The 26,995-nt window shown below is 32.4% G+C and overlaps 1 protein-coding gene across 1 annotated transcript; it reads right to left on the reverse strand.

Moving 5' to 3' along the window:
* Positions 1–7,881: 7,881 nt before the first annotated feature.
* WDY (WD repeat-containing protein WDY) lies at positions 7,882–26,912 on the reverse strand. Its single transcript, XM_070634936.1, has 11 exons — positions 26,480–26,912; positions 25,495–25,907; positions 22,714–22,911; positions 22,558–22,606; positions 21,496–21,635; positions 19,697–20,481; positions 17,326–17,516; positions 16,964–17,054; positions 10,164–10,413; positions 8,250–8,606; positions 7,882–8,172 (listed from the first exon to the last, which is right to left on the reverse strand). The coding sequence occupies exons 1-11, from the start codon at positions 26,910–26,912 to the stop codon at positions 8,038–8,040; spliced, it is 3,042 nt and encodes a 1,013-aa protein (XP_070491037.1). The 3' UTR covers positions 7,882–8,037.
* Positions 26,913–26,995: the final 83 nt, after the last annotated feature.

A 26,995-nucleotide genomic window follows, 5' to 3' on the forward strand; every position in this document is an offset into this window, starting at 1 on the left:
TTTTTGAGGGTTTCGACATGGGGATTGGCATTGTTTGGTGGATAATTGATTTTGGTTTAAATTTACTAAAATAATTTCAATTTTCTTCTCTCGTTGTATTCCTTTATTGTCCAATTATCTCAAGTATAATGGAAATTCTGACAAAATCCCCCTTAAGGCATCAACTTACTTAATTCATATTTCTTTTCATTATCCAAAGTTGTAAAAATTTTATTCATCAGTCTGAATTGGAAAATAATGAATGCTTTAAAGGTTCGCGTGAGTCGTTGATTCTTATGGAGACATACGGTCAGACAACGGGGGACGATTATTTGTATTACTTCAACACTAAGTATTAATTATTTTTATGGAGTCTCGGGTGTGCTTTTAATAAATGTCATACAAATTGAATGTTTTTGAACTTTTGCATGACATTTGAGTTAGGTGTGAATTAATTATATGATAAGTTTGGTTTGAAAATGGATTGATAATTACAGTAGGAGGTTCTGGAATCGCAATCATCAATGTAAAGTAGAATTTTGCATTTTTGAATCTCATTTAATCATGCAACTAAGATGATGGTGTCTGGACAGCTTAAAAAGGATTTAATTATACAAAATAAGTTATTATAGTATCTCTATGGATGTATAGCATGCTATTATGATCTATAATAATGTTCAAAGCTAGCGGCATTCTTCATTAAAGCATCTACAGTCTCTAAAGTTGAATGACCTCTTAATACAATTTAATGTTCACTACGACAACACAGCACTAGACCATTAAGTCTTAATCTTAATTGAAAAGTAATGAGAACGAGTAATGTTCTCAGAACCCATAAAATAATACACTATTCCCAAATCATTCACTAGAAGCTTCATCCTCACATTTTCTTATTATCATGAAAAGAACTTCATTATTCTCAATTGTACACGTATTTGTGCAGCATTCAGTAGATGGAAAATTAAAAGAAAAATCAAGCCAGTTATGACTTGAAAGGTACTTGATTATAGCTTTTCTTTATTCCTATTTCCCTCGATTTTTCTCCTATGTTTTTAATGTACTCATGAAAACAGGAATGAGAATCATGGCATGAAAACAACAACAATGAAATGAGTGAACAAAGAAATGTAGTCAGAACAAAGATTGGAGGAAAAAAAAGCAGCGGCAGCAATAGAACAAGCAAGAAATGAGAGCGAGACTAGCTGAAGCATAATCGGAAATTTACGGTAGACTGCAGATGGTTTCAAATAAAAAATGAAAGGAATAAGTTTGTAAGACACTGAAAAGTGGGTGACTTATGTCATGTAATGTGGGACTAAGAGTAATTGTTATGACTTTGTCTAGGATCAAATTAATTTAAAATCTCTCAGAAATGAAGAAGATAAGGATGAAGTCAGAGGATATTGGCATCCTTATCATGAAATTTAAAGCCAAAGTGATTCATATTGAAGCTTAATTGACATCATTTGCTAGAAAATTGTTCAAAAGTTAAAGAACAAAAAGACATGTAGGAAGAAAACAACAAGCCTTTTAATGTGGAATTGTACACAGCAATTTTTATGTCGATAGCAGCAACAGCATCGAAGTGAAAATGAGACAAGTGGATAAGAATTTTAAAATATAATTCAAGGGGATGTTGACTGTTGTGAAGCTTAAATCACCTTGCTTCAGTCATTCGATGCAAGAGCTAGCTCAAGTGGTCCTCAAACTCTATTCCAAAGCATACAAAGTCACTATTATAGTTAGGCTATAAATCAGAAATAATAATAAACCAACCTTAGTTTATAGCAATTAAAAAGTATATCCATCGTTTCATTTCGCCTTTTTTCTCTCGTTCCGCGCTTTCCGCTTCTGGCATCGACATTCCACGAAAGAGTAAGAGGAAAAATTTTGATGTGCTTTTAGTTTTCTACATAAATGTAATGGTACATCGACAATCTAACGGAAACGATGGCAACACTTGGTGATTGAACGTAATTAAAACATTAATTGGCAAGTTGAATGAGAGCAATTATGAGAATTGAAAGTGCTATTTCATTTTGTTAGCCGCACTTTATGTTGTGTTATGATTTTCATTATTATTTTTGTGCTTTTGTAATGACCTGGGAAGTTGAGTGATTATTTTGAGGTTAAATGTTGTAATTGATTTTTCGACTGGTGTTCGATGTTCATGTATGATTTCAATTGTGATTCTTATGTGCTCCAATTAGATGTAAAAGATTCTGAAAAAAGGAAATTAAAATATGGAATGATGAAATAAATAATGAGGTTTGAAAACGTGAAGTGGATGGTCGATGAAAAACAAAGATTATAATCTATAGTCAATCATGTATTTTTTGTTAAATCTTGAGAATCAACAATTAATCATGACTATTTGTTAAGAAATAACTCAATTTTATCAAGCAGTTTCCTCAAAAGTTCTAGAATTCTTCATTGCAATATCCTTATTACAATTACTCCCTTAAATACATGTCAAGACAAAAAAAAAATTGAAAGAATACCGTGCATACAAGTGTTGGGTGTGGTTGACTCGATAGTAAGTGATGAAGGGTCTTTCATGAACATATTATAATATTGCACATTGTAATAGAGTAATTAAAAATTATTGAGCTGAAAAGACCAACTTCTGTGAGCTATAATGTGTATTGTATGCGAAAATAAATTTTCCATGAATTTTTATGGACTTTTTTTCATGTGGTTGGAAAATTTTCATTAAAACTTTGTGTGAGAAAATTGATGGGATTCGCATTTTAAAGGTTGTTTTCAATGAGAAAATTATTATGTCGAAGATTTTTAATTACAATTTATGGTTATGGGGTTAAAATTTTCAATATTTAATGGATTTAAATTATTTTTGAGGAAGAGGTTGTTCACATATATTTTGTAACTTAAAGGGAATGTTCAGAAGAATTTCTGAAAACATAATTTAAGAATATTAATGCAAAGGATTTACTCAGAAAGATGAAAATCTAAACATCCAAAAAAATATGCCTAAAAACTGCTTTAAATCTCATTTTGAAATGATTTTTATCCCCACGAAATAGCCTTGGTAATGTTTACGGTTATTGCCTTGAATTATCCTTATTTTTTGTTGCTTAAAGAAGCTTAAAGTCATTCCAAATGGTGATTTAGGATGTTTTTGCGAATATTATACTGTTAAATGGATGGGTTTGAAGAAGAAATTTAGAGTTGTGTATAGTATTGGATGTAATGGTGATTGTAGGGCAAATTTTCTCTTTAAATCATAAAATGGAAGTGAATCCGACTGTTGAAGATATGGTAAAGGCTAAACCTGAATCGAATTCAAGTCAAACCTCAGTACTTTGTGGTCTATAAGCAATAAAGCACAACTCTTTAGAACTCAACTCTCACAGTTAATCAAGCAATTTTGATAAATACTCAGCTTCCGGTGCAACTTCCAGTTCCATTCATATGCAATTCCTTTATTCTCCATTCATTACATTTTCACTCCTTCCTAGAGTCTTTTCATTTGAGCCAAGAGTGACTTAACATCCACTTAATCACCATTAAGCTCCATTTCTCCATCTTCTATCCATTTATCGTACAAAAGAGCAAGCAAAAAATTTTTTAAGATGCACAAGAAAGTTTTCTGTACAAAAAAATATTAAAACACCTTACTTTGATCATTCATAAAAGCCGTTGCTGGTACTAGTCGTGTCATTATGCTTACCATCTTACTTTATTTTTTTTATATAAGTGAAAAGAAATTTCATTTAATCTCCTTCAAGCATAAAATGAAAGGCGTAAAGGTAAGAGAATTTATGTACATAAAGAAGAAACAATGACAAAGTTTACATAATTTATTATTCTCGATTAAGACGAGGCCGGTGGATGTAGAGGGATGTTGGGAAATAAGAAAGTTGCATGCAAACGATTTAGACATCTTTTATGCTCTTGCGGTGATTTTAGAATAATTTGTTGGAGAGAATTTGTGGATTTTTGAGCTTTTTTGGGATTTTTTGCGACATTTTGGAATTCTTTCCAGAAATTATCCAGAAAATTCGAATTTTACAGCATCTGATGCTCAAAAAGTCTCAAAAGTATTCCTGAAATTCAGCACAAGGACATTCTTAAACTCTCAAGTTGTTGCTGTTCACTTTTTTGCCCCATTGCACTAAAGGATATAATTATAGTTAAATATAAATGAATGTAATGAATAGCAGCATCCATTTAAGCAAATGAAAATGGAAGAGAATTACTCGTTAATTCAAAATAAATTTATTACTTCTAAGTGAGCAACATGAAATCTTACAAATAATTGCTGGTAAGATAAAATGTCAACTTTAAGATATTTCTAGGAATCACTTTCAGATGATTTGATACAAGTTATATTTATCATGGTAAATATTCAATGTTGTTTATTTGTAAACATCACTTCCGGATGTTTTTTTTGATGAAAACTTATTGGTAGTTAACAGAAATGAAAATTGATTAGTTCCAAGAATTATTGTGACTTGTTAAAGTAATTGATTCTTTTTAATTGCTTGAGGTATGCGAAATATGTACCTTGAGGTCAAGGTGAAGTGATAAGTAGTTTTAGCTGTATTTTAGAATAGTTGTGCTTGATTGTCATTAAGAGCTCAAGTGGGAAATATCAGAAGGTACAAAGCCCTAACGTATGACATAAAATTGCTAAATTCTAGGATGACCAGAGGATTTTCACACATTTTGAGGCTTTGTCAGGACAGATTGCCGCCCATCAAAAGTCCTAACAAAGTGCATTCCCTAATATAGTCATTAGAATCATTATGCTCAAGAATGACTCCTCTCCCTAAAAAGCTCCCAATTAGAACCACAATTGAGCCGAATAACCCCTCAACGTATCATAATCTCTTCAAATCATCAATCATTACTTACAATTAAATTTCATAACAACAAAAGATTCAGTAACAATAACATTCAAACCTAAATCGACACTCATGGAAACAAAAGAAAATTTCCACATCGAAAATTCTTCAAAAAAAACTCGAGGTTCTTCCTTCTTTAGAAACAAATTAAAAGTTTTAAGTTGAAAATGAAATTTTAATTTAATTCTTCTCAGCATTTAAAGAAAACTCACTCCTTCATCATGGCGGTAATGGAAATAAAAAGACGAGAAAAGAAAATTTCCATTTAACCCTCTCATTCCCCCATACTTCCCATGAATATAAGAATTAAATTCTTTTTGTGTGTCGTTTAGTAATCAAAAAATGAAAATGAAAAGGAATGAAGAAGAATGAGTAGCTTTTATTACTCGTGTGCTTTATTCACAACATGCACGTATAATTAAAAATCCATTAAGATACTTCAGGGAAGTGAGGAGTCGAATGAGAAAAAAAAGGCAATGAATAGCAAGCAAAAAGGAGAGAAAAATGTGTACATTTCGTAAGAAAATTGTTATTTAAGAATAATGATTTGTTAGCAAGCACAAGTCATATGTTCCTTGGGAAGTGTTGTATAAAAAAATAAACATTTTTAAATTAACAAAACGAGTTTGGAATGACACTTGTGCTGATTATGGTTGAAGCGATGAATTTTGAGAATTATACTGGAAAAGCTGGTCATTTGGCTGTAACCTTGATCTGGGAAATTTCGGACTTAGACCGATGTGACTCGCCTTGACCCAGTTTCGATGAAATCATGAATCAGACCAGACGTACGCCCTCCTAGGGCCAGATTTATCACGTTTTCTATCCTATCGTTCTTACCTGGTCCCATTTTGTCTAGCTTGGTGGGAGTCGAACCTATATCTCCGAAAAGAGAATATTACAAATATTCGATCGGTTGCCTTTCCTCTCGGTCACAGAAGCTTTATTTTTATACTAGCAGATTCGTTACCATAGATCTCACTCTACTGCATCATTGTTCCTAGTTAATGAGTTCAACACAGGTAATTTGTAAGCTCCGCACAATTAACTCTAGTAAGAACTACCTCAAAGCCACCAAAAAAGACAAAATGCCAGCTACATTCTCCAAAAAACCACCTGCTTTTCAAACAACAATCATAAAAAAATTGTTACGTGGCTGCAAATGTGAAAGGAAATTAGTTATAGCACTCGCACATACTCATGAATAAAATTTATTCAAATGAACATTTAATTTCATCGTCATTAATTGAAAAAAAGTCAGCAAAGGCACAAAAATTGATTTAAATTTAAATTAAATTTCTTTCTTCCGTTCTCAATTTTATTTTATTCCTTCATCAATTTCCGCTTGTGCTTTTTTTTTTCAAATCACGCAAATTTTCTCTTATTCGTCATGTCCAATGTACAAATGTTGTTCTCACGCACCACGTTTTGCTTCAATGAGCGATTGAATTCGTAGGTCCTATCTTGATTCGCATCAATGAATCCTGAATAATATCCTTCACGAATAAATTTCTTGACGACATTCTCGACATTTGTTTTCTCGTGAAAAATCTACAGCAAAAAAGAAATGTTTTTAATGGAATTCAATTTATTGTTTCTATGTTTTGGCTCGATTGGCCTTTAGAATTTCAAAATTGATTTTTTTGTGGATCTGAATATAAAGTTTATTGGCAGTGTTGTTTTTAAAAGTTTTGGTAACAGCGACAATAGAGCATTGATTGGATATTCCAGCATGATGTCCAAGTTTGTCATCAATCTCAAATTGTCTCTTGGGATATAGTCTTGAAAATCGGCGTATGTGATTCATGACAGCACAGAAATTGTGGCTAGATTGTGTCAATATTCTGGATTAAGCAATTATGCATTGATTCCTATGGATTCCTATTTACTAGACAGACCACCCACATGTCTTGTCGACCTAATCTTATTTTAACCAATGCCAAGCATAACCCAGATCAGTAGTCACAATAACGACCTATAACCCTGACAACAGCCCCAAATGTTGAGTTAAGTTACTTTTTAACAAATTCAATGACATTTTTCATTCTCAGAATTCTTATAACATTTGAAATTTTCAATCAGAATCATCACAATGACTTTGAGCAAATAAATGTGAAAAGGCTCGAAAGTCATGACAACAGCAAATTTGCAACAAAATGAAGCTCACCTCACCCAGTACAATAATTCAGAAGCACATAAAACAAAAAAATTATAAAAAATTTACATTGAAATCACAGCAAATTTTTTCAGTAATTGTTTCAGTCGTGGCAGGCTCAACCTCCAGCAATGTTTGAATAATAATTTTGCCATTTCGACGCTGTGTCCGATGAATTGATTCCATGACAATATCAATGATTCCAATTGTGTGTAATTTATACACGCTTTTTTTTTTACTTCCACTCCCTTTTGACCGTTGTCGTTTGTCGTCTACACTTTACGTTTTGCGTATCACAATGAAACTCAGCAGAAAATTTAATTTTGATTTACAACAATTTGTTCTTTTTTCTCACGGCTTACTGAGAAATTTTATTCTATGAATGCTTTGACTTTGGAATTTTATTCAAATTAAGTTTGTTGGTTTGTGATAAAAATTGAGAGATTCCTCGTCGGTAAAGTTATGATGAGTTTTGCGTGTGGATGTACAAATGATGTATACAATGGAATTGTCTGGAAAATATTTAGATTGAATAAAATTGCCGGGATTTTAGCAAGTTTTTGGTCATTTACTTATGATAGTTGATGTTTAGATGCTACTTCGGGAATTTGATGCTGTACATTTGGCATGTTTGGCGTTGGACATTACATAAACGGACTGTTAGTTCAATGAGTCCTTAATGACAAGCCAAACCTGTGTAATGCTTATTATGTCTCTATTAAGCCTTTCCTCGTCACCATATCATCTACTTGAACCACTTTATCACACGATATTAAGATGCTTTTTAAGAATTTCATGCCAAATTATTTTTAAAAGTCAAGCCAAATAAATGCAAAGTCAAAATACTCAAAATTCACCAAATAAATGCCATCATTTCATGCCACATATCATACACATCATCAGCATAATTTTATTTTTTTCTATCTAAAAACATAATACATGACAATTTTATATCCAAAAACAACGTCCCTTGAGGATCAACAGAAGAATAAGAAGTGCCTTAAAAAAAGTTCTCGACACAACATTTTCATTTCTTCATCTTTCCTCCGGTTCGAGATGTGAAATATTTTCCAAATTTGGCATACTGCTTGTCTCCAAACCTTTCGGTATCATACGAGGTAGATTGATTGGAACCGTACGATGAATTCTCAGGTGACGATAAATTGGAATCTATGAAAAAGCATGGAAAAAGAAGAAAGAAAATTGTCAAAAATTGGAAATTGAATAAAGGAATAAGAAACACTGACATGTGGAAGTGAAATGTCAAGCGAAGGTTTTTCGTACAGCAGTCGTTCCTTCTTCTTCTCCTCATCTTCTTTCTTCACAACCGGTCGACTTAAGATTCTATCATATTGACTTGATTCCATGGATTCAACACTAAATTGACTACTTGGCTGTTTAACAATTTCTTCCTCTTCCTTCTCTAATTCATTGATATTGCGTGTCATGAGAGTCGGTATGTTGCCACCTTCAAGGACTTTTAACGTTGTATAGCTAACGACGCTTTTAAGATCAGCAGGAAAATTAAATGTAAAATCAGGTGGCAGTGGTTTGTTTGGTGATAACATTTGCCATTTTACGTGACTACCTATTGTGTTTATGTACTGGAAATATAATGAGAAATGAAATTTGAAGGTCATTTTTATTCTGATAAGGAAAATCATAATTAGAGAAGCTGTGCGGAATCGATTATAGGAATAGAAAATGAGTTTTGGATTTGATTGTGGATATAAAAGTGGATTTACGGTAATTACGTGAAGTAGCTGCTTAGGAATCTGCTAATTTGAGTAGGAATTTTGAGGGTCAACATTAGTTGCTGTGATGGAATTAGGAACGGATTAAGAGTTCCATCAACAAATAACATGCATATCAAGCAACAGAAGCTTTTCAACTCCATAACAGAACAAAGCAGTCGATAGTTGAACTACACAAAATCACCAATCACTAAGCAACGTCTAGTAGTATATCCACCTGTAGTTATTTGAACTGGAAAAAAATGTCAACAAATAAATTCCACAACATTGTATTTCAAAGACGATTTAAACAGTTATAGAATGAAACGAGACAGTCAATGTTTATCGATTTCATTTTCTTTTCTATCCTTTATGTGCTTACTCATGAATAAAAGAATGAATGAAAAGCTAGAGACACGACATGTACATGCTTATGCAAAAAAGAAAGAAACTAAACAAAGAAGAATCTAGAACTCAACTTGTTAGCTGAGCAAATGATGATGATAAAGAGAAAAAAAAGAGTAAACTTAGTACTAAACTTTCCTTTTTGCTGTTCACGACCTTATTATCATGTCATGTGATTTTAGTATGTATGTATTTTTATACACATTGGGAGCTTATAAAGGTATAGATGTAGCAAGTAAAGAGCAAAAAAGTATCTAAAGCCAAACATATTCATGCGTTTCACGAAAAAAAGAGAAATGAAAATGGCACAAGGTCTATATGGAGCAAATAAATAGGTGAGCGATAAAAAGAGAAGTTTGGTTTAAGGAGGAGACGATTTGACGACTTGAGCTGGTTTGTGTGATCATGAAAATTTTTGGGATGTGACTAATAAGTCTTGGGATTTAACAAATCTAGTGGCATGGCTAGAACAGCGAGAAAGCATCCAGATTCAACTAGCTATTATGTGGAATCAGATCCAGGTCATATTTGCCATCTTACCCTTTCATTCTTTAGATTCATGCTGAATTAGACGTCTAGCTGACTACATTATTGTCAATTAACTACGAGTCGACTTGATCAGACTACAATTTTGTTGATTTCAAGCTCTGAGTTCGAGATATTGCTTCAAAAAACAAAGCAGCATATTTTAGTTCCAAAGCATAATAAGCAAAAATTTCCAGTATCCAAACCTGCTCAAAAAAAGCCCAAAATTGAACAAAACAGAGACAGAATGTACGAGAATAAGAAAAATTAACATTTTAATGGAATTTTTAGGCAGAAAAAGAATGAACAAAAAGGAAACATAAAAAGGTCTATCGGGAGTGGAACAGCAAAAAGTTGTGAGAAACTATCTGTTATCTATATTCATGTCCAACAACAACAACAACAAGGATGAGCTTTTGAAGCTAAAACATCAGTTACGAATGATAATAAAAAGAAGGAAGCAGCAAAAAAAAGGTTTAAATAAATTTACATTCATACCTGTCCACTAAGGTTCCATAAACGTACAGTCTTATCTACACTCGAGCTTATCAATATCTGATTTTTTTCTGAATATATTAAACTTGTTATTGATGCTCCCTTATGTCCTTTATATGAGTTTAACAACAATGGATGCAATTGATTTCTGACCGCTCGCTTTGCACGTCCTTCAATCTCGTCACGCAATAAAAATGGAAAGCGCAAATTTAATATTTGGCGAGATGGTGCTGCTTCGATTGACGTCGAATGACTATTTGGAATGGAGAGAGAAAAAAAAATATTTTGTTGTGTACTGCGGTTGTTTAGAAATACTTTTACATGGTTGGAGTCATGTTAATTTTTTTGTGGTTGGCAGAGTTGGAAATGCAGGTTTTAGGGTAAATTGTATGTGTGATTGGGAAGAGGCATTGAAAAATTGAGAATATTTCAAATTCTGAGCGCATCTCAAGTCCGAGAAAGTTCGTTTCTTAATACCAGAATGGGAGTCTCTAGTTCAAAAACAGACTTAACTTAAAGACACCGAATGCCGCCATAATTGCAAGCAGCAACACTGTCTATAATTTTTTCCATCAATAAACAACCTTGCATTGACTTGTTGTATGTTTTGTAAATTTCGTTTCTCTCTGTGCCGTTATTTTTTCCCTTTCATCGATGTCACAGCAGAACATAAAGAAACCAAGGAAATAAATAGATAAAAGCAACCGAAATTTCAATGAACTAAACGATTACCAGGTTGATTGGATTGAAAATATGTACGGAATAAGGGTTGAGTGGCGCCATGACTTGATGACAAAGGATTAAGATGTGCATAAGCCTGCAGGACAAGTCCTGTCTTGTAATGTCTAGTTTCATGCTTTCTCAAATTGAGTGACTAAATTAAGACTAATTTAAGACCCCTCAAAATTTCTGTTGACTAGCATCTAAAGCCTCCCTCTTATCTATACCACCTGTCAACCAAAAACACAATTTCATGATAATCATGCATCAAAAAAAGGAAACAAATGAAAATGAAAAAGGGGAAATGAAGAAGAAGGTTAAGGAGCAAAAAAAAAAGTCGATACTCTACAGACATTCATTATTATTGTCATACACTATATTTTCCGCTGTTTCACAATAATACATGAAATATGAAGAGAATTAAAGAAAATAGACATATAAAGTAAAAATTATGATTTCCTCCCCCCAACGACAGGTTTCTTTTTGTGCTTCCCCACATATATTTTTTTATATACTTTATGTTGTTTTTGTTCCATTGTTCGTCTTTTTTTTTGCAAACATCGTCACGATATGAATGTGAGGACGATGAAAAATTGAAAAACAGTAACTGTGACATGAAAAAGAATGTAAAAATTAGCTACGAATGTTTCCATAACAAAAAGATTCCATTCTTAATGATTTGGTATTTAGCTGCTTTTCTTGGACATTGGCGTGCATGATATAGTCATTTTGGTGGGTATTGTTAGACAAGTTGGTAATCTAGTTGGATTTTAAATTGATATAGTCTTGCAAGATACTCGGGTGATGTCTCTATAGAGTAACAGTGCGGCAACAGATCAAGGAGGATGCAGTTTCGTCCTAGTAAGTGATGGTCGACTAAAGAACTAACTTTAGGTGCAATTTAGAAGAGAGAATTGATCATAATTGATCTGTAAGGTCAGTGAAGTCTATTTCCTGTTCAGAAAGTCATGTCATAGTCCTGAACATCCCTAACTAACGTACCAAAGGAATTAAGTGTGCCTTAATCAAAATGCGTTCCCAAACTCCCACAAAACACTTCCTAACTTGCTTTTTCTTCACTCTATTGTACTGAGCTTGTTGACATTCTATAAATAAATACAAGAACTCACGATATGTTATGCTGCTCATTTATGAAATGCTTACGCCTTTTCATGTTCATTTACATTTTGTGCGCCGTAAATATTTTTTTTTCTCTCATTCCGTTCGTTTGTAAGTGTGTCAATACGGCAACGAAGAAAATAATAATAAAAAAATAAAATAACAAAAATTTCTGCCTGCCTTGACTCCCGCTGTTTCTGGTCGCATAGCAATGCAACTAATTAAAATCATCCATGATCATGAGTTTTTGTTATTGTTGAACGGAATGGAAAATTAACTCGGAATTACATAAAATATTTTTCTAGTTGTATTATTTGCATTTGCAGCATATTTTCATCTATTGGGTTGGTGACTTAATTCTTGGACACTTTCAGATGAAATTTTGAAACTTTAATATCTTTGTAATGGAAATAGATTTAGGAATGAAACAAAAGGCAGTTTATAGATCAAAATAGAAATATGTTTTCTGATGAGTTTAAATTTTCCATATGTCAAAGGAAAACTTTGTGGAAATTCGGGAAATCAAACTAAAGTCAAAAAAGATACGTCGATTTAGTTCAAACTCGCTTTTCTCTAAATTTTTCCACTGAGTAATACTGAATCTTTATCTTAAAATTTAGTACTTACATTAAACTTAAAAGTTCCGTAACTTTTAAAATTTTTCCTTGGAAAACTATCATGTGACGTAATTTTGAATTTTCCTTGTTCAACATTTGAAAAAAATGGAAAATCTCAATTTTCTCTTAAACTAACTATTGAATTGAAAAACTGGATATGCAGTTTTATGCAGCATAACTGTAAGTAAATTTTGGCATATAAAGAGTTCCCTAATTTAAACTTGTCCTCGGGGCCTGTACGGAGGGTCCGAAAAAAGTATCGTGTTTTCAAAAGCTTTATATGCCAAAATTTACTTACAGTTATGCTGCATAAAACTGCATATCCAGTTTTTCAATTCAATAGTTAGTTTAAGAGAAAATTGAGATTTTCCATTTTTTTCAAATGTTGAACAAGGAAAATTCAAAATTACGTCACATGATAGTTTTCCAAGGAAAAATTTTAAAAGTTACGGAACTTTTAAGTTTAATGTAAGTACTAAATTTTAAGATAAAGATTCAGTATTACTCAGTGGAAAAATTTAGAGAAAAGCGAGTTTGAACTAAATCGACGTATCTTTTTTGATTTTAGTTTGATTTGAATTTCCACAAAGTTTTCCTTTGACATATGGAAAATTTAAACTCATCAGAAAACATATTTCTATTTTGATCTATAAACTGTCTTTTGTTTCATTCTGAAATTTATTTCCATTACAAAGATATTAAAGTTTCAAAATTTTATCTGAAAGTGTCCAAAAATTAGATCACCTACCCAATATTTTGTTATTTTTGTTGCTTTTAGCACAACATAAAATGTATTGAGAGATGAGAAGGAAAAAAAAGGTTCAAATTTTTGTGCTAATTAGAGAGCACTGTGAGCAATGAAATTTAATTATTTACATTGTATTAGACTGAAAATTTTTGTTATGATTGAGCTTTTTACAGCAATACTGCAGCAATGACTGTTATTTTTACAACCTAATGAATCAACATGTTCTGATGAGCAGGCATATTGGAGGTGTTTATGCATTTTAATCTAATTTACATATATTCTAGTTGGAATAATTTTTGGAAATTATAGGAAAGGATTATGTTGAAAATTAGTTAATTAATTTTTGTTGTTAAATGTGTAAATGCGAGATTATTGTTGTTGTTATTTACAATTGTTTGCCATAGCATTAGTAAGTCATGGATGTAAATAATAGATCCAAAACAGACAACCCTAAATCAAGTTTTGACTCTACAGAGCTTGATTAAGATTATAGCTTTATATTGAATCGATTCAGCATTTCCATACAAAATCCGTGTTGACTACGGACACTAGTTGACTAGTTGAGTTCTAAACTTTATTTAATAGCTAGATGGAGCCGGATGCTGTCTAGAACGCGTTCAAACTTTGAATTATGTACACTTCTTAAGTACAAATTTACAATTAGTAGAATAAAGTTTTTCAAATTTAATAAACAAATTCTTTTAAAATTATCTAAAATCTTTGTTAAACACTGTTGATGAACTTGCTAACAAGTATTAAGAAAAATGTAGAAAAACTTGAATTTTCTTAGGAAGTACTTCAATGAAATTGTTTAAACTTAGAAACTTAATTCAATCATCTCAATTTCTTCAGAGTATCAAATTATTTAATTAATTTGGATATTAAATTTCCTTCCTGTCTTAGTATCATTTTGTTGGCCGAGCAATAATACTTTAGAGCTTTAGATCTCCTCAGAAGTACTGTCTCAAAATCAGTGCTCGAAGACGACTTGGATTTTGTATGGAATTCGACTCAACTTTAAGCTCTTGTAAGGAAAGAGAGAGTGTCACTCAGCTTTAGAAATCGTCAAGTATGACCTCAGAAGGAGAATCCCCAAAATTCCTGTTCATCCCGGGCTCCTTAAAACGAAAACTTTGTAATAAGCTTTAAACACTTCCTTAATGTTATTTACAAAATTGTTGATGCTTCTTTTGCTGCAGTTCAATATATTCTATGTTCGTATTTTATGAACGTCTGCAATGTTGATATGAAAGTTTATTTAAAGCTGTTCATTTCTTTAATTATCTTAATGTTGTTAAACTTTGCTCTCTCAGAATTTGAAACGATACAAGAAGCTTGAGGGGATGTTTTTGACTAAACGAAGAGATTGGTAAATGTAGAAAAATATATAGTTACTGAACAGAATCGCAAGCAGGAAGTATTTTCGAAGAATTTTCAAAATGATCTCCTTAATATAATTTCTAACTACGTTACTGTTCTTAGAAAAAGTTTGATTTTACGTCATAAAAATTTTTGTAAATTTTTTGTCTAATTAATTTCATGTCCTGAGGAATTTCCAAATTGTGTTTAAATTATCTGAGTTGTATATTTTGTAGTCCTGACAAAAATGTTGTATGAGTAATGATTCATTATTAATAGAAATTTGGAGGAATTGTTTGCTTATGATGTAGGCAGCTGTTATGATTTGGAAATGGGGTGCTCAAGCCAGGGGTGAATCAAGAAGCAGGAGGGAGAAAAGGGGTTATTTTAAGATTTTTGACCTCGATCTTTTTTGACAAAATGTCTTTAATTTGCATTGATCTCAAAACCTTATTAAACTGCACTCATATTTCCAAGGAGGTACTAAACTCATTCGTGTGAACATTTTGGCCTTTAAATGATGCATTATATCAAAAATTAGAATTCAAAATTTATCGTCATTTCCAAACTCCTCCCCTATTCCTAAAACTCAAACAGAAATACACATTTCTTTTAAATTTCCTCATCATAATTCAATTAGAGTTAATTAATTGAATACACCAACACACGTGCATATCATATTCCAGAAATAATCATTCATCATCATTATAAAAGTTTCCATATTTGCATTTCAGGAAATAAAAAACAATTTTATTTCCTTTCGTACACAGGAAAAGTAAGAGAAAAAAAAGAAATCAAAAGCATGAAATTTCTTCATCTCCAACCTATCATCTTCTCAGTCATGTACTTAAATATTTATCCATATTTTCTTTTCATACATCTTTCATGCACGAATTACATTTTTTTTTGTAAAATAGAAACCATAACAAGCTTTTAGCTCACGTACGTAAAACATTTTTTCATCTTTTTCAATTGGAAATATTTCTTTGAAATTTTTTTTGGGGTGAGTTTGGGATACTTTGGTACTTTAAAATTGGGGATTATTCAGGAATTGATTTGGAATAAGGATTTGCCTATTCTTATTAAATTAATGAACCTTAACATTATAATACAATCATAATGTGGAATGATAAACATAATTTAATGATATTGAGCATGCACCTATGTATAGCCCCTACTTCTAGTCAAAATTTCACCCCCAAAAAAACATTTCTACATGAGTGAATTTGTAAGTGAAATTTATACACGAAAGGAAAGTACAAGCACAACATGTGTATATGCTGTAAGTGCATGTATGCACGTTCAATGATATATAATCGTAATTTCCGTCAGAATCGTTTCTTTGATTTCTAATATCCGATATTGAAGATGGAAATTTATTGAATGACACTGAAAAAGTGATTTTTACCTAGAGAATTCATGTTGGTTTGGTTCATGCTGCTGTAGGAAATGGTTGGATTGCTCAGAAAAAATTGATTTTTTAAATGTAATTTTCTGAATTTTTATAGTTTTTTACTAGTCATTAACAAGTTATAACGTATTTTGTCGAATCGGCTATGTTTTAAAGCCAAAAAGTATACAGACAACTCAAGTACTTCCACTTATTAAAACTTTTTTACATCTTCCTATGTCGGCACTAGTCTCTGTGATATTATTATTTATCCTCAGTCGTCACATGAAATTTTAACGAATTTTATGACTTTTTAGTAATAAAAACTCTTTGTAGAAATGTTGATTTTAGGTAGTCAGTTTGGACTTTTTTCAGCAATGCTTCAGCAGCGATAGCTGAAGATTGAAGTGGTTCATTTCTACATCTCATGCAAATTATGGATTGAAGTATGAAATTCTACTCAAAGTTAGAGTTACTATCAGCCTTAGTCCTAGGAGATATAAAAACAATTTTTAACATTTCAGCCCTTCAAGTGTGCCATATTAGCATGCTGTTCGAGACATAGTTGCATGATACATGAGGTACAAAACTAACGACAGTTTAATCACTGAGGCTCACAAGAATTTGATTAATGCTCCCTATCCCATCCTTTAAATGCGCTTAATACTCCTACCCAAGATCACATAATCAACTTTCAATCAAATTCATTTTTATCATACATACTTCTACCAAAAAAAAGTCATATAAAAACAGTCTGAATAGTTAAACAACGAGCATTCCATGTGAAGCCATACAGGATAAATGTTTCTCAACTCAAAATCATCTACAGAATTGAACATTGAAAACATACCAAAAGTTGACAATCATCCATGCTTTTATGTATCCCAACGATGAGCCGGTGAATAAATAACAATTTTCACTGTCTGTTGCCATTGCCGTGACTGATGTATTTTTCATATATTTTGTTTATGTCCAGTGTATCGATGTGTTGATATTTTTTTTGTTGTACAGCACCCAAAAAAAAGGAATGTTTGTAAAAAATTTTTTGCATAAATTTTTATGGCATGAAAAATGTATTCAGCAGTGTGAAGTTGTGCATGCATAAAAGTCAGGAAGAAAAAAAAAATACAGTCAGAAAGAGTCATCATATCAATAGAATCAGTATATGAAAAAAAAAGAATTTGGTAGAATGAACATCAATTAACCACTTACTGACATCGTCAGCCACATGAATTGCATTGAAATCAGTGATATAACATTTGGTATTGTCATGATGCGACCATACTTGAATTCGTCCATTCGACAATGATACTAGCAATGTTCCATTTGATACATTTAATGGTCTTTTGTTTAGCGATATCATGCAATGTGATGTGATGTTGAATCCGTTGCTTGATGATGATCTGCAGAAAAAAATTATATTGGAATTCATGATAAGGTTTTGTTGGTAAAGGCTTTTGTGGATATGTGGAATTAAGGAGAAAAGGATTAAGTTTGGATTACGATATATAAGATTTGGCCTTGGAACTCATAAGCTATTGATTTGAAGAAATGATGATACATGCATGGATGATGGCAAATCCAATTCCTTGAAGTAGCCTACAACCCAAAGCCGAATGAATCAGCTCAGTGTCACTCAACCTCATATAATTAATCTTACATTTTTTAAAAATTCACTGAATTTAACACTGATTTCCATTTTCTACATACATCACCTCCCTACCTCACCCATAAAACACCAACCACAAACACTCATTTCTCCACTAAATTAAATTCAATCCTTGAAATATATCGAAGCTTTTTTTATGCACTCAATAATGAATATTTACAGTACATTGAGTCTCTTGTGCATTTAAAAAATACAATAAAGTTAATAAATCATCGAATTAAATTTTATGAAAGTTGCTATGTGAATAAAAAATTTATGCTTTAAAGCTGTGCTGTGGATTCATGGATATGCAGTGATTTGTATGTGATTGGATATTTTGATAGGAAAATAATGGGAATCGAGAATAATTGACCATAAGAAGAACATTCTTTGTCTATTTACTGCTCAAAATGTTGAATCTCTTAAAACAGACCTGGAAATGCTCCTTAAAATATCCAAAAACTCAATTTTGATGGAAATCCTCCTTAAACATCCCCAAAATTACAATCCAAAATCCACCATTAATCTCACATAAATTCAAAACTTCATTTAAAAGGAAATCCATCTTAAGACAAAGAATTGCAGCAAATAACTCATAAATCTTCATAACCAACAAATATTGTGGCTGTAATACGCATCATATGTTACAATCATATCAAATATTACAGTCATTTACCATTGTTACTATATGCCATTGCATTATTTATCGAAACAACAATGTGTATGTCATGTGTATTTATAAAATTTTACGATTGCTAGTGCTACACACTCTATAGCAGTACATAAATAAAATTACAATATGCAAATTGCTTCTCAATATGCATATTGTACATATGGTAGACATAAAGTCGACATTGAGATTACGAACTAATCGTTGTGGGTTTTATGTGTGTCATTGGGAATCACTAAATGTGCTTAAAGTGGTTTAAAATCGTAAAAATTTTAAAAGCATCAATTTTGAAATTCACTAAAATTGTTGTTGCTTTAAGGATCCTTCAACATTTCAAAATGGCTCATGATTGATTTACAATATTTTCCAATAATTTTGAAGTATATCCTAAATAAATAATATAATTCAAGTGCTCGAAGGAATAACTCGTGCTCCCTGTTGATCTCAACAACACTATAGTTACATATCCTCCAATTTCACTCATTCCTTACAATCAAAATATTGTTTACGACTAAAAAATCCCCAGCAGATACTCATAAAAATTCGAAACGAAACAGCGAAATTCGATATGTGATAAACAGTCATCGACAAGAAAACATTTTAACTTTCTCAATTTTCTTGTGAATTTTTAAAAAGCGACTGAATATTTCCTCTTGTTGTTGTTTTCACGACATTTTCATCAGTTAGAAAAAAAAAGGAATCTGCTTTATGTGCTTGTGCTTGTGTGTTTGTTTTCTGCCTAAACAACTTCGTTTTTGTTGATATTTTTTTCGGAAAAGAGCAAAATATAAAAAAGTAAAAAAAGCTTTTCAAGGTTCTTTCGATGAAGACAGAAAGGAGGAAAAGTGAATTTTGGTATGAAGGATTAAGGATGTCATGATTGAGGAGCGCATTTTAGTGATGTCGTGATTCTAGGTTTGAAATTTTTTAATGGCAATGAAATTGAAGTTGGACATCCATACCAACTTTACTTCAATGTCTAATCCATATCCAAAATCACAGCCCATTGATCCACACATTCCAACCAAACCATCACAAGCCCAAACTAAGCTGCCAGACAAACCATCAGCACCAAACCCAATATACCTTAAAATCCCAACCAATTTCTTCTTCCAACACACAAAAATACATACGAAGAGAAAGCAAAACAAGCAACACAAATCCTTCATCATATTTCATCACATTCTTCATCTCTTCCACCATCATAACTCTTTTCCCATACTCATGTTTATGTTTAACATTCAAAAATGTCTTAAGGCACTTACGTTTTCATGTTTTTATTTTTTTGATAAACAATTTGCAGTCGTTGTGTAGGCATTCCCATATTAAATCTCATGTATGGTTGACCATTTTCGTAATTCCAAAAAATCAAATCACCATGAGAGCAGGCAGTAACAAGAGCATCGGGATAATGTAATGATGCACATGTAATATCACCAGCATGAAAACCTAACCATGTTTTACCAATATTAATCTGCTGTTTGTAGTCGTTGTTGTCATTGAACTCAGTTACAACGTCACTAATTGCAAATATTCGATCATTAGTCCAGAAAATATTCCTAACGAAGGAATTAACATGTAGTGACCGAACACAAAGGCCTTCATTCATATTCCATATTTTTATTGATCCATCCTCGCCGCCCGTCACTAAATATTGATGTTTAGTGTCAAAGCACCCAGCAGAAATTTTAATTGGTATGACTTCACCATGCTTTAAGACTGTATGTGCTCGAAATATCCAGTTCACCTTTCGACCTCGCCACAAATCCCATACAATAATAGTGCTGTCGGTGCCGCAACTAGCTAGAAATTGATAGAGTTCATTGAACAGTATTAATGTAACAGGCGTTGTATGTGTTATGCCATCGGATGTGTCTGGATTTATGCGTGGATTACATTTCAGTGTAGCTATTTTCTTTCCAGCTGCAATCAATTCCCTTTTTGCATCATTGTAGAATGTAATTATTGGTAAATCTTTCGGAAAAATTGGCTTAAGGCCCGCAAATGTTTGCTGTAAGCTTTGCAGCTCAACGTCCCAGATTTTTACGAACTAGATTTTTGAGAAGAGAAGAGAGTAAGGAAATGAATTGAGTGGAACAAGAAGTTTTAATTCAAAAGACGGAAAGTAATTAGCATCATCTTTCCGAAAATTTTATTTTTTAGTTATCTGAGCTTATTTAGAGCTTCCGAATGAAAGTAATGTATGCTCGCGTGGGATGTACTAAAAACTTTTTTGTTTTTGATTCACTCTTAATGATGGGAAATCGCATGTCATTGAGATTTTTATCAAATGGATTTTATGAATTACGTCAGCATGATTTTATGGTAAAATTTTACAATTAATGAGCTTGTGAATATTTATGATAAATGTCATTTGGAAATTGAGTAAGCTTAATTATTTTTGGGGTATTATTGCGCAATATTTGGTATTTGAATTTTTGGCAATTTTTAAAATGTGCCTTAAATGTGTTTATGGTATAATTGAGCCTTGAAACTAATTTTGGGCTCAACTTAATCCACTAGACTCATTTCCATGCAAATTTGAATTTTTTGAACTTAAATTGATCATTTCAAACCTATTTCGACTTCTTCGTTTCTTAATCAACTTCTTCATACTTCTTTAATGCTAGTTTGACTCCTTAAACAGTGTTTTAATTCATCCTTAACTAGTTTGACCCCAGAGAACCTAGTTGCACAATTTTAAACTAATTTTGATCTTTAAAGCCTGAAATTATTGAATAATTTGACATCATAATAATCCTTATCCTCAATTTCTAGCCATATCTCAATCTTAACCCTTTTCTGAATGAACAGAAAATTCTCCATTTTAAGCACCCTTACAATAACCTGCACTTCAGTAAATTGGATTGAAAATCACTGATTCAATTACCGATAATCGATTACCATTTAATTCCATTCAGTACGCAAGTTACGAACGGAACAAAAAAAAAAGCAGCATTGCAGCTGTCATAAATCTATTACACTTTCCATTCACATTTAAATCTCGGAATCACGTTCAGTCAACCAAAAAGAGTAATCTTTTAAACCCCATCATCATTCTCACCTTTAGCTTATCAATCGTGTATAATTTTTCATCATCTTGAAAGAAAATGTTGACAATGCCGGCCGTGTGTCCAATTAAAATAGCCTTTGGTATGGATGGTTGCTTGATATCCCATAATCTTAAAATTGTATCGGGTCCACCTGTTGAAAGAAGATGAGAGAGTTTTATTACCGCTCGCTGAGTTTTTTTTGAAAGTAAATGTGAGAAGGCTCAATGCGATAATTATAAATGATGTTCCTTTTTTTTCTTGGAAGTGGAAAGTTTCCTCATCTTCGTCGTCAAAAAAAGGGACTTATGAATTAATTAAATGAAGAAAAAGGAAAGAAAAAAGTGTGACGATGGATATAATAATTTTCTTGAAGAGGGTAGACGATACTGCCTTTCGTTTTACCGGCATGAAACGGTTAATGCTTATGAAAATTATTTGAGGAGATGTGCAAATTTCTGGTCGCTATGGTGGGCTGATTAGGCTGGAAATTAAATTGTTTGAGATGAATTTTCAAAGAATGTCTTTACAATTAGAATAGGAAGGCAGTCACAAGGGGTATAATGATGATTTCGTGTGTATATTTAAGCTAATCTTAGGAATATTGCAATTGTCAATGCTAGCATAAGCCTGTAAGGCACACGGAGTAGAAAAGACTCAAAATCTAATGCTAGTCCAGCTTGACTCTCGCCTTAGGCTAAATTTGATGAAATATGGCCTCAGGCTGATTGAGTATCATCAAAACAGCGTCATAACTAATTCCTCATTCAAACATTTCCATCAATATCCTCGCTTTACTTAGAACCTCCTAATTTCAAGTAAAATATAAAAAAAGGTCAAACAACCCCAGACTCCCTCCTAAGCTATCATATAAAAATTAATTAACTAGAAACTGTGAGATTGATGATCATCATGAAGTAAATTTATAAATTTCTACGTCTACCAACAACGATAGAAAATTGGTCAAGTGGTGAGGCTCAAATCAAGAAGGAGAAATATGAAAGTTTTGGCATCCAAAGCAAGTCAAATGAAGAAAGGTATAAAAGCTTCTAAAAACAAAATTTTAGTTCTCTCACCTGTTGCCAAAGTTTGTGAACTTTTGTTAAGAGCAAAACATGTCGTGCCCTGTTTGTTGTTGTGTACATTAATTTTGAAGACATGATAGGCAGCGACGATGGAAAATGAAAAAGTTTTAAGTGATATGAAAAAAAATTTCGCTAAAATTTACTTACGTTGTTCATCTTGAAGACAGTTTGAGAATTTGGAATGTCAATTTTGGTAATTATGACGCCGGGTAGGTAAGGATCTGGTGTCAATGAACTCTCAGATGCTGATATTATGCTAGTAAGGCTGCTTGAATAGTAAACTTGACGAATTATGTCGCTATGTAGATTCATAAATTCAAAGCATTTCATCGTATCAAATTGTCCCTGGATACAAAATGAGAAAGTTTGTACAAGTTTAGACAGAAACATTTTTTTTTTTCATTTCCTTCCTGTCATGAAAATATTTTTGTGCTAACGAAAATGAGGAATTTCATCTAATTGAAATAAATTGAAATTCTTCACTTTTCGAGGCAGTTTTGGCTTATTTGATGAAAATTTGCTGGTAACAATTTCCCAGAAAATGAACAGAGGAAAATTTTATTGCGGAATTTCTTATACACGAGCATATTGAACTCAACCGTTTGCACAAATTTCTGCGAATTTACTCGCCATACTGGAATATGAAAATACGACGTAGGTACTTATCAGTGATGCAATTTATGTGGAATTTTGTTCTGGGAACATGAAATTAATTTCAAAATAATTGGACAAATTACAACAAAATAAAATGAAACAGCATTTTAGTCACTGAAGAATGTTCGTATTAATGTTTTAGGGGCTATTTATAGATGATGTACATATTTAGAGGAAAACAGGTCAAGGTAGGAGATGCAGTTAGCCTTTGGAAAATGACATAAATAAGTTCCATTTAATAGACATATGGTACTAGTTAAAGTCCTTAATACATCGAAATTATTTTGGAAAAAGTAGCTGCCATAAAAAATTTTCGCAAAAGTCGCTAGAAAACATTGTTTATAAATGTATTAAAAAAATGTTCACTCCTAGGTCCATTTAGTTTCACACAAATTTCTATTTGTAATTTCCTTCTTGTGAAGTATATGGTTTCACACAAATTTACATCATATGGCTAGTTGAATGGTGTAAATGACCCATCAACATAATTTGCTCTAGCCATTCAAAAATACCATCAAAGGAAATAAAATAACTGAAATGTAGTGGGAAAATTCAACATAATACGTTGGCTGACAATGAGTGGGTCTATTAATGGCGACATGACTCCACGACACTTTCAAAATCATTTTATGAATGAATATTGAGTCTGTACGTGTCACCTACCGTGTCATTGTCGCCCACCATTCTCTTTTTAGTCAAATCTGAAGTCATAAAAATTAGCTAATGATTTGATGGACTGACGGATTGACGGACTGAAGGATAGACGGTCTATCAGAAGAGCTAACATTCTAAGGATAATTCAGACGGAAGAAAACAATCACCAAGGGTACTAAAAAGCTGCTAACCTCAAAAATTTATGTACATACTAAGTTTACATACAAAATAAAGCACAAAAATCCACAAGAACAAAATAAACAAACGAAAAAAAAAATCAATGCACGATCCAAGTTCAGCACGTGCAAGTCCAACAATTAACAGAAAGCTCAAATTGAGTATTCATATGAAATCATGTCGAAATCATATTAAATAAAGTTGCAAAAGAAAAAAAAAACTTAATTCGCACATCTCACAAGACACCCACGTGTCCGTATCAAACCAGACAGAAAAATACGCTTTTCATGAAGACTAAAATTGTATGAAGCATGCGAGAAAAACATTTGCTAAATTATTGATTTTTCTGTCCGATAGAATTTAATGTTGTTCGATTTTTTTTCTCCTCATTCATGTACCTTTAAGCTTCTTTCTTTATACCATCTGCGGAATAACCAAAGTCCTTTTTATCTCGATGAACATTAATTCCGTAAAAGTATTTTTTTGCTGTTCTTCTTCTTTGTGCTTTTCACGTGTCATGCTAGAAACGAACAGAAAAACGTAGGAAGCACAAAAAACATGCAGAAATAGACATTCGAGGAAAGGTACGAGAGAGAAAGAAAGACAGAATAGGAAAAAAAAGTAGCAAACAAAAAGATCAAGAAGAAGAAATGGTTTTGGGCTAAAACTATCGAACAATAAACTAAATAACTGTCAATAGCAACAAATATCAAACAGCAGTTGGAACAGCAACAAACTAGAAAGGAACATTAATCTCTTTCTGTCGATATTTTCATCCATCAATCTAATTTGGATGTTGCTCATTTGGTGAACAAGAAGAATAAGAGACAAGTTTGGAAAGTTTTGGGGATGGAGAGACACTGTTGAGGTGGACCTGAAGGTTAATGGTATTTATAAATAGTTTGTAGCTATGTCCGGACCTTAATGAGTGAATTTTCCCTTTTGATGATTTATTCTTTAATAATAATTACTGGATCAAGTCGAAGAGGTCCGCAGCTCTTATGTTATAGTCCAGATCTAACTCCTTGTTATAGCTAGAGTCAGGGACTAGAAGGAAGAGGTAAGGGCTTGAATTAGGGTCCAAACTTCCCTTTGACTCGGGTTTTTCCGAAAAATAATCAAAAAAATTTAAAAATTCTATATTTTTGCCATGTTCCTCTATAGAATGATCCCTATACGTACATTGCCCGTAAATTAATGCCCAGCTCATCATTAAGTGGACATTAAGCAACATTTAGTGCACCTAGTCCATACAACATTTACTATACGTAACAAATTCAGTCAATATATTGTAATTTAGCCTCAAGAACATAAGTAATAATCTCAATGCTTAATTTAATAATAGCCGCTTGAAAAGACGTCATTTAAAAACAACGCCTTCAAAAGAGCCTTTTTTTACTCCTTTAGCAATTCTCCCATCAATTTTATTTCACTCTCACTTACCTCCATTAAATCTTGGTATGAAATTTGTCGAATCATTGCGCCCATACGAAAATTCGATTTGAAATTCTTTTTGAAATCAATCATTCGTACGCTGCCCACAAAATCACCGAAAATGAGACGAGAAATTTTTTCGTCCATGTCATCATTGTCATCATCGTCGTTGTTGTTAATCAATTCTTCATAATAGTAAAAAGTATTTAATGGACTGGGAAAATTCCTAATATACAATCTCAAATCGCATTTGCCAGCAATCGATATATCGTAGAATCGTAAATCACAGCATACAGACGATATGCAAATGATGTTCATGCTTGTCATCACAATTGCATCGAGAATGAGAAGTTTGGGATTCTTTTTAATGCCTTCCATATCGGACATTTCAATCGTTGAAGAATATGTAGCCGGAACTGTATCTGTAAATTAAAATGAAGAGAAATGAACTTTTTTTTTATCATGTTTGCTGAATTGACGGGTTCATTGTTTTGTTGGATTGATGAGTGGGTGTTGATTGAAAAGTACTTTTGTTCAAGGTCTGTTCGACTGATTATAGTGAATTGAATGATAATAGTATTCATGTCGTGATGTCTTTAGGGATATATCAGATGAATTTAGCAAATTAAAATGAGCTTGGAACTTAAGGGATGGGATAGAGGGGTGGCTACTCGGTGAACACTGAAACATTGCCTAATCTATGAATTTATGCATGCTTAATGTGTTGTCGTACTTGTCAATACAAACATGAGAACGTGACGGTAGCTGACGTATCAGTGTATTGCGAAGGATAGTTTAAGTAGCACTGAACTAGTTGAGCCACGGACAATCCATAGTTGTTCCCATATATGTTAATACTACCCAAAATCCATCCCTAAACTCAACATCCTCACACAAAAACTGCAAACTAACAAAATTATAATCAAACAATGTCTAAACATCCATGCTAATTTTCAAACACACAGCTAATTGAGTAAATAAATGAAAAATTTACCAGCATAGATGACTTGCTCTAATTTCCAGTCAAATGACCAAACATATATATCGCCGGAGCATCGAATCAATAGATAACATCCATCTGAAATTATTTTGCTTTTTTCCTCTATCGTAGTCATCATTGACGTTGGCAACGGTGATGCTAAAGATGCTAATGATGGTGAGAGAATTTTCGTCACTTCCTGTTCTATAATCGCTTGAATTGGCGCTGGTATATAAAATATTCGTATAGCTTCAGTCTCTTGTTTTGTCGATATAACATTTGCCGACTCTGCAATTGGTAGTGTTATTGCCAACTGTTCAGCTTCGTTATCATCATTTTGCAATTCCGTTATAAAGTAACTGATAAATTCATTAAATTTGACTCGACAATCACGATCCATGTCAATTTTAAGGCACAAAATCTCAAAGTCTTTGTCATCATATTCCATTCCGAACTTTTTAAGATATTTACGTAAATTCTCATAGCTAAGTCCATCATTGCCAAAGAATTTTTTCGAGTCATCAATGTCTT

This window comes from Chironomus tepperi, unplaced genomic scaffold (assembly GCF_022539635.2).
Source record: "Chironomus tepperi strain 1889 unplaced genomic scaffold, CSIRO-AGI_Ctep_v1 contig_85, whole genome shotgun sequence".
Classification (NCBI taxonomy): domain Eukaryota; kingdom Metazoa; phylum Arthropoda; class Insecta; order Diptera; family Chironomidae; genus Chironomus; species Chironomus tepperi.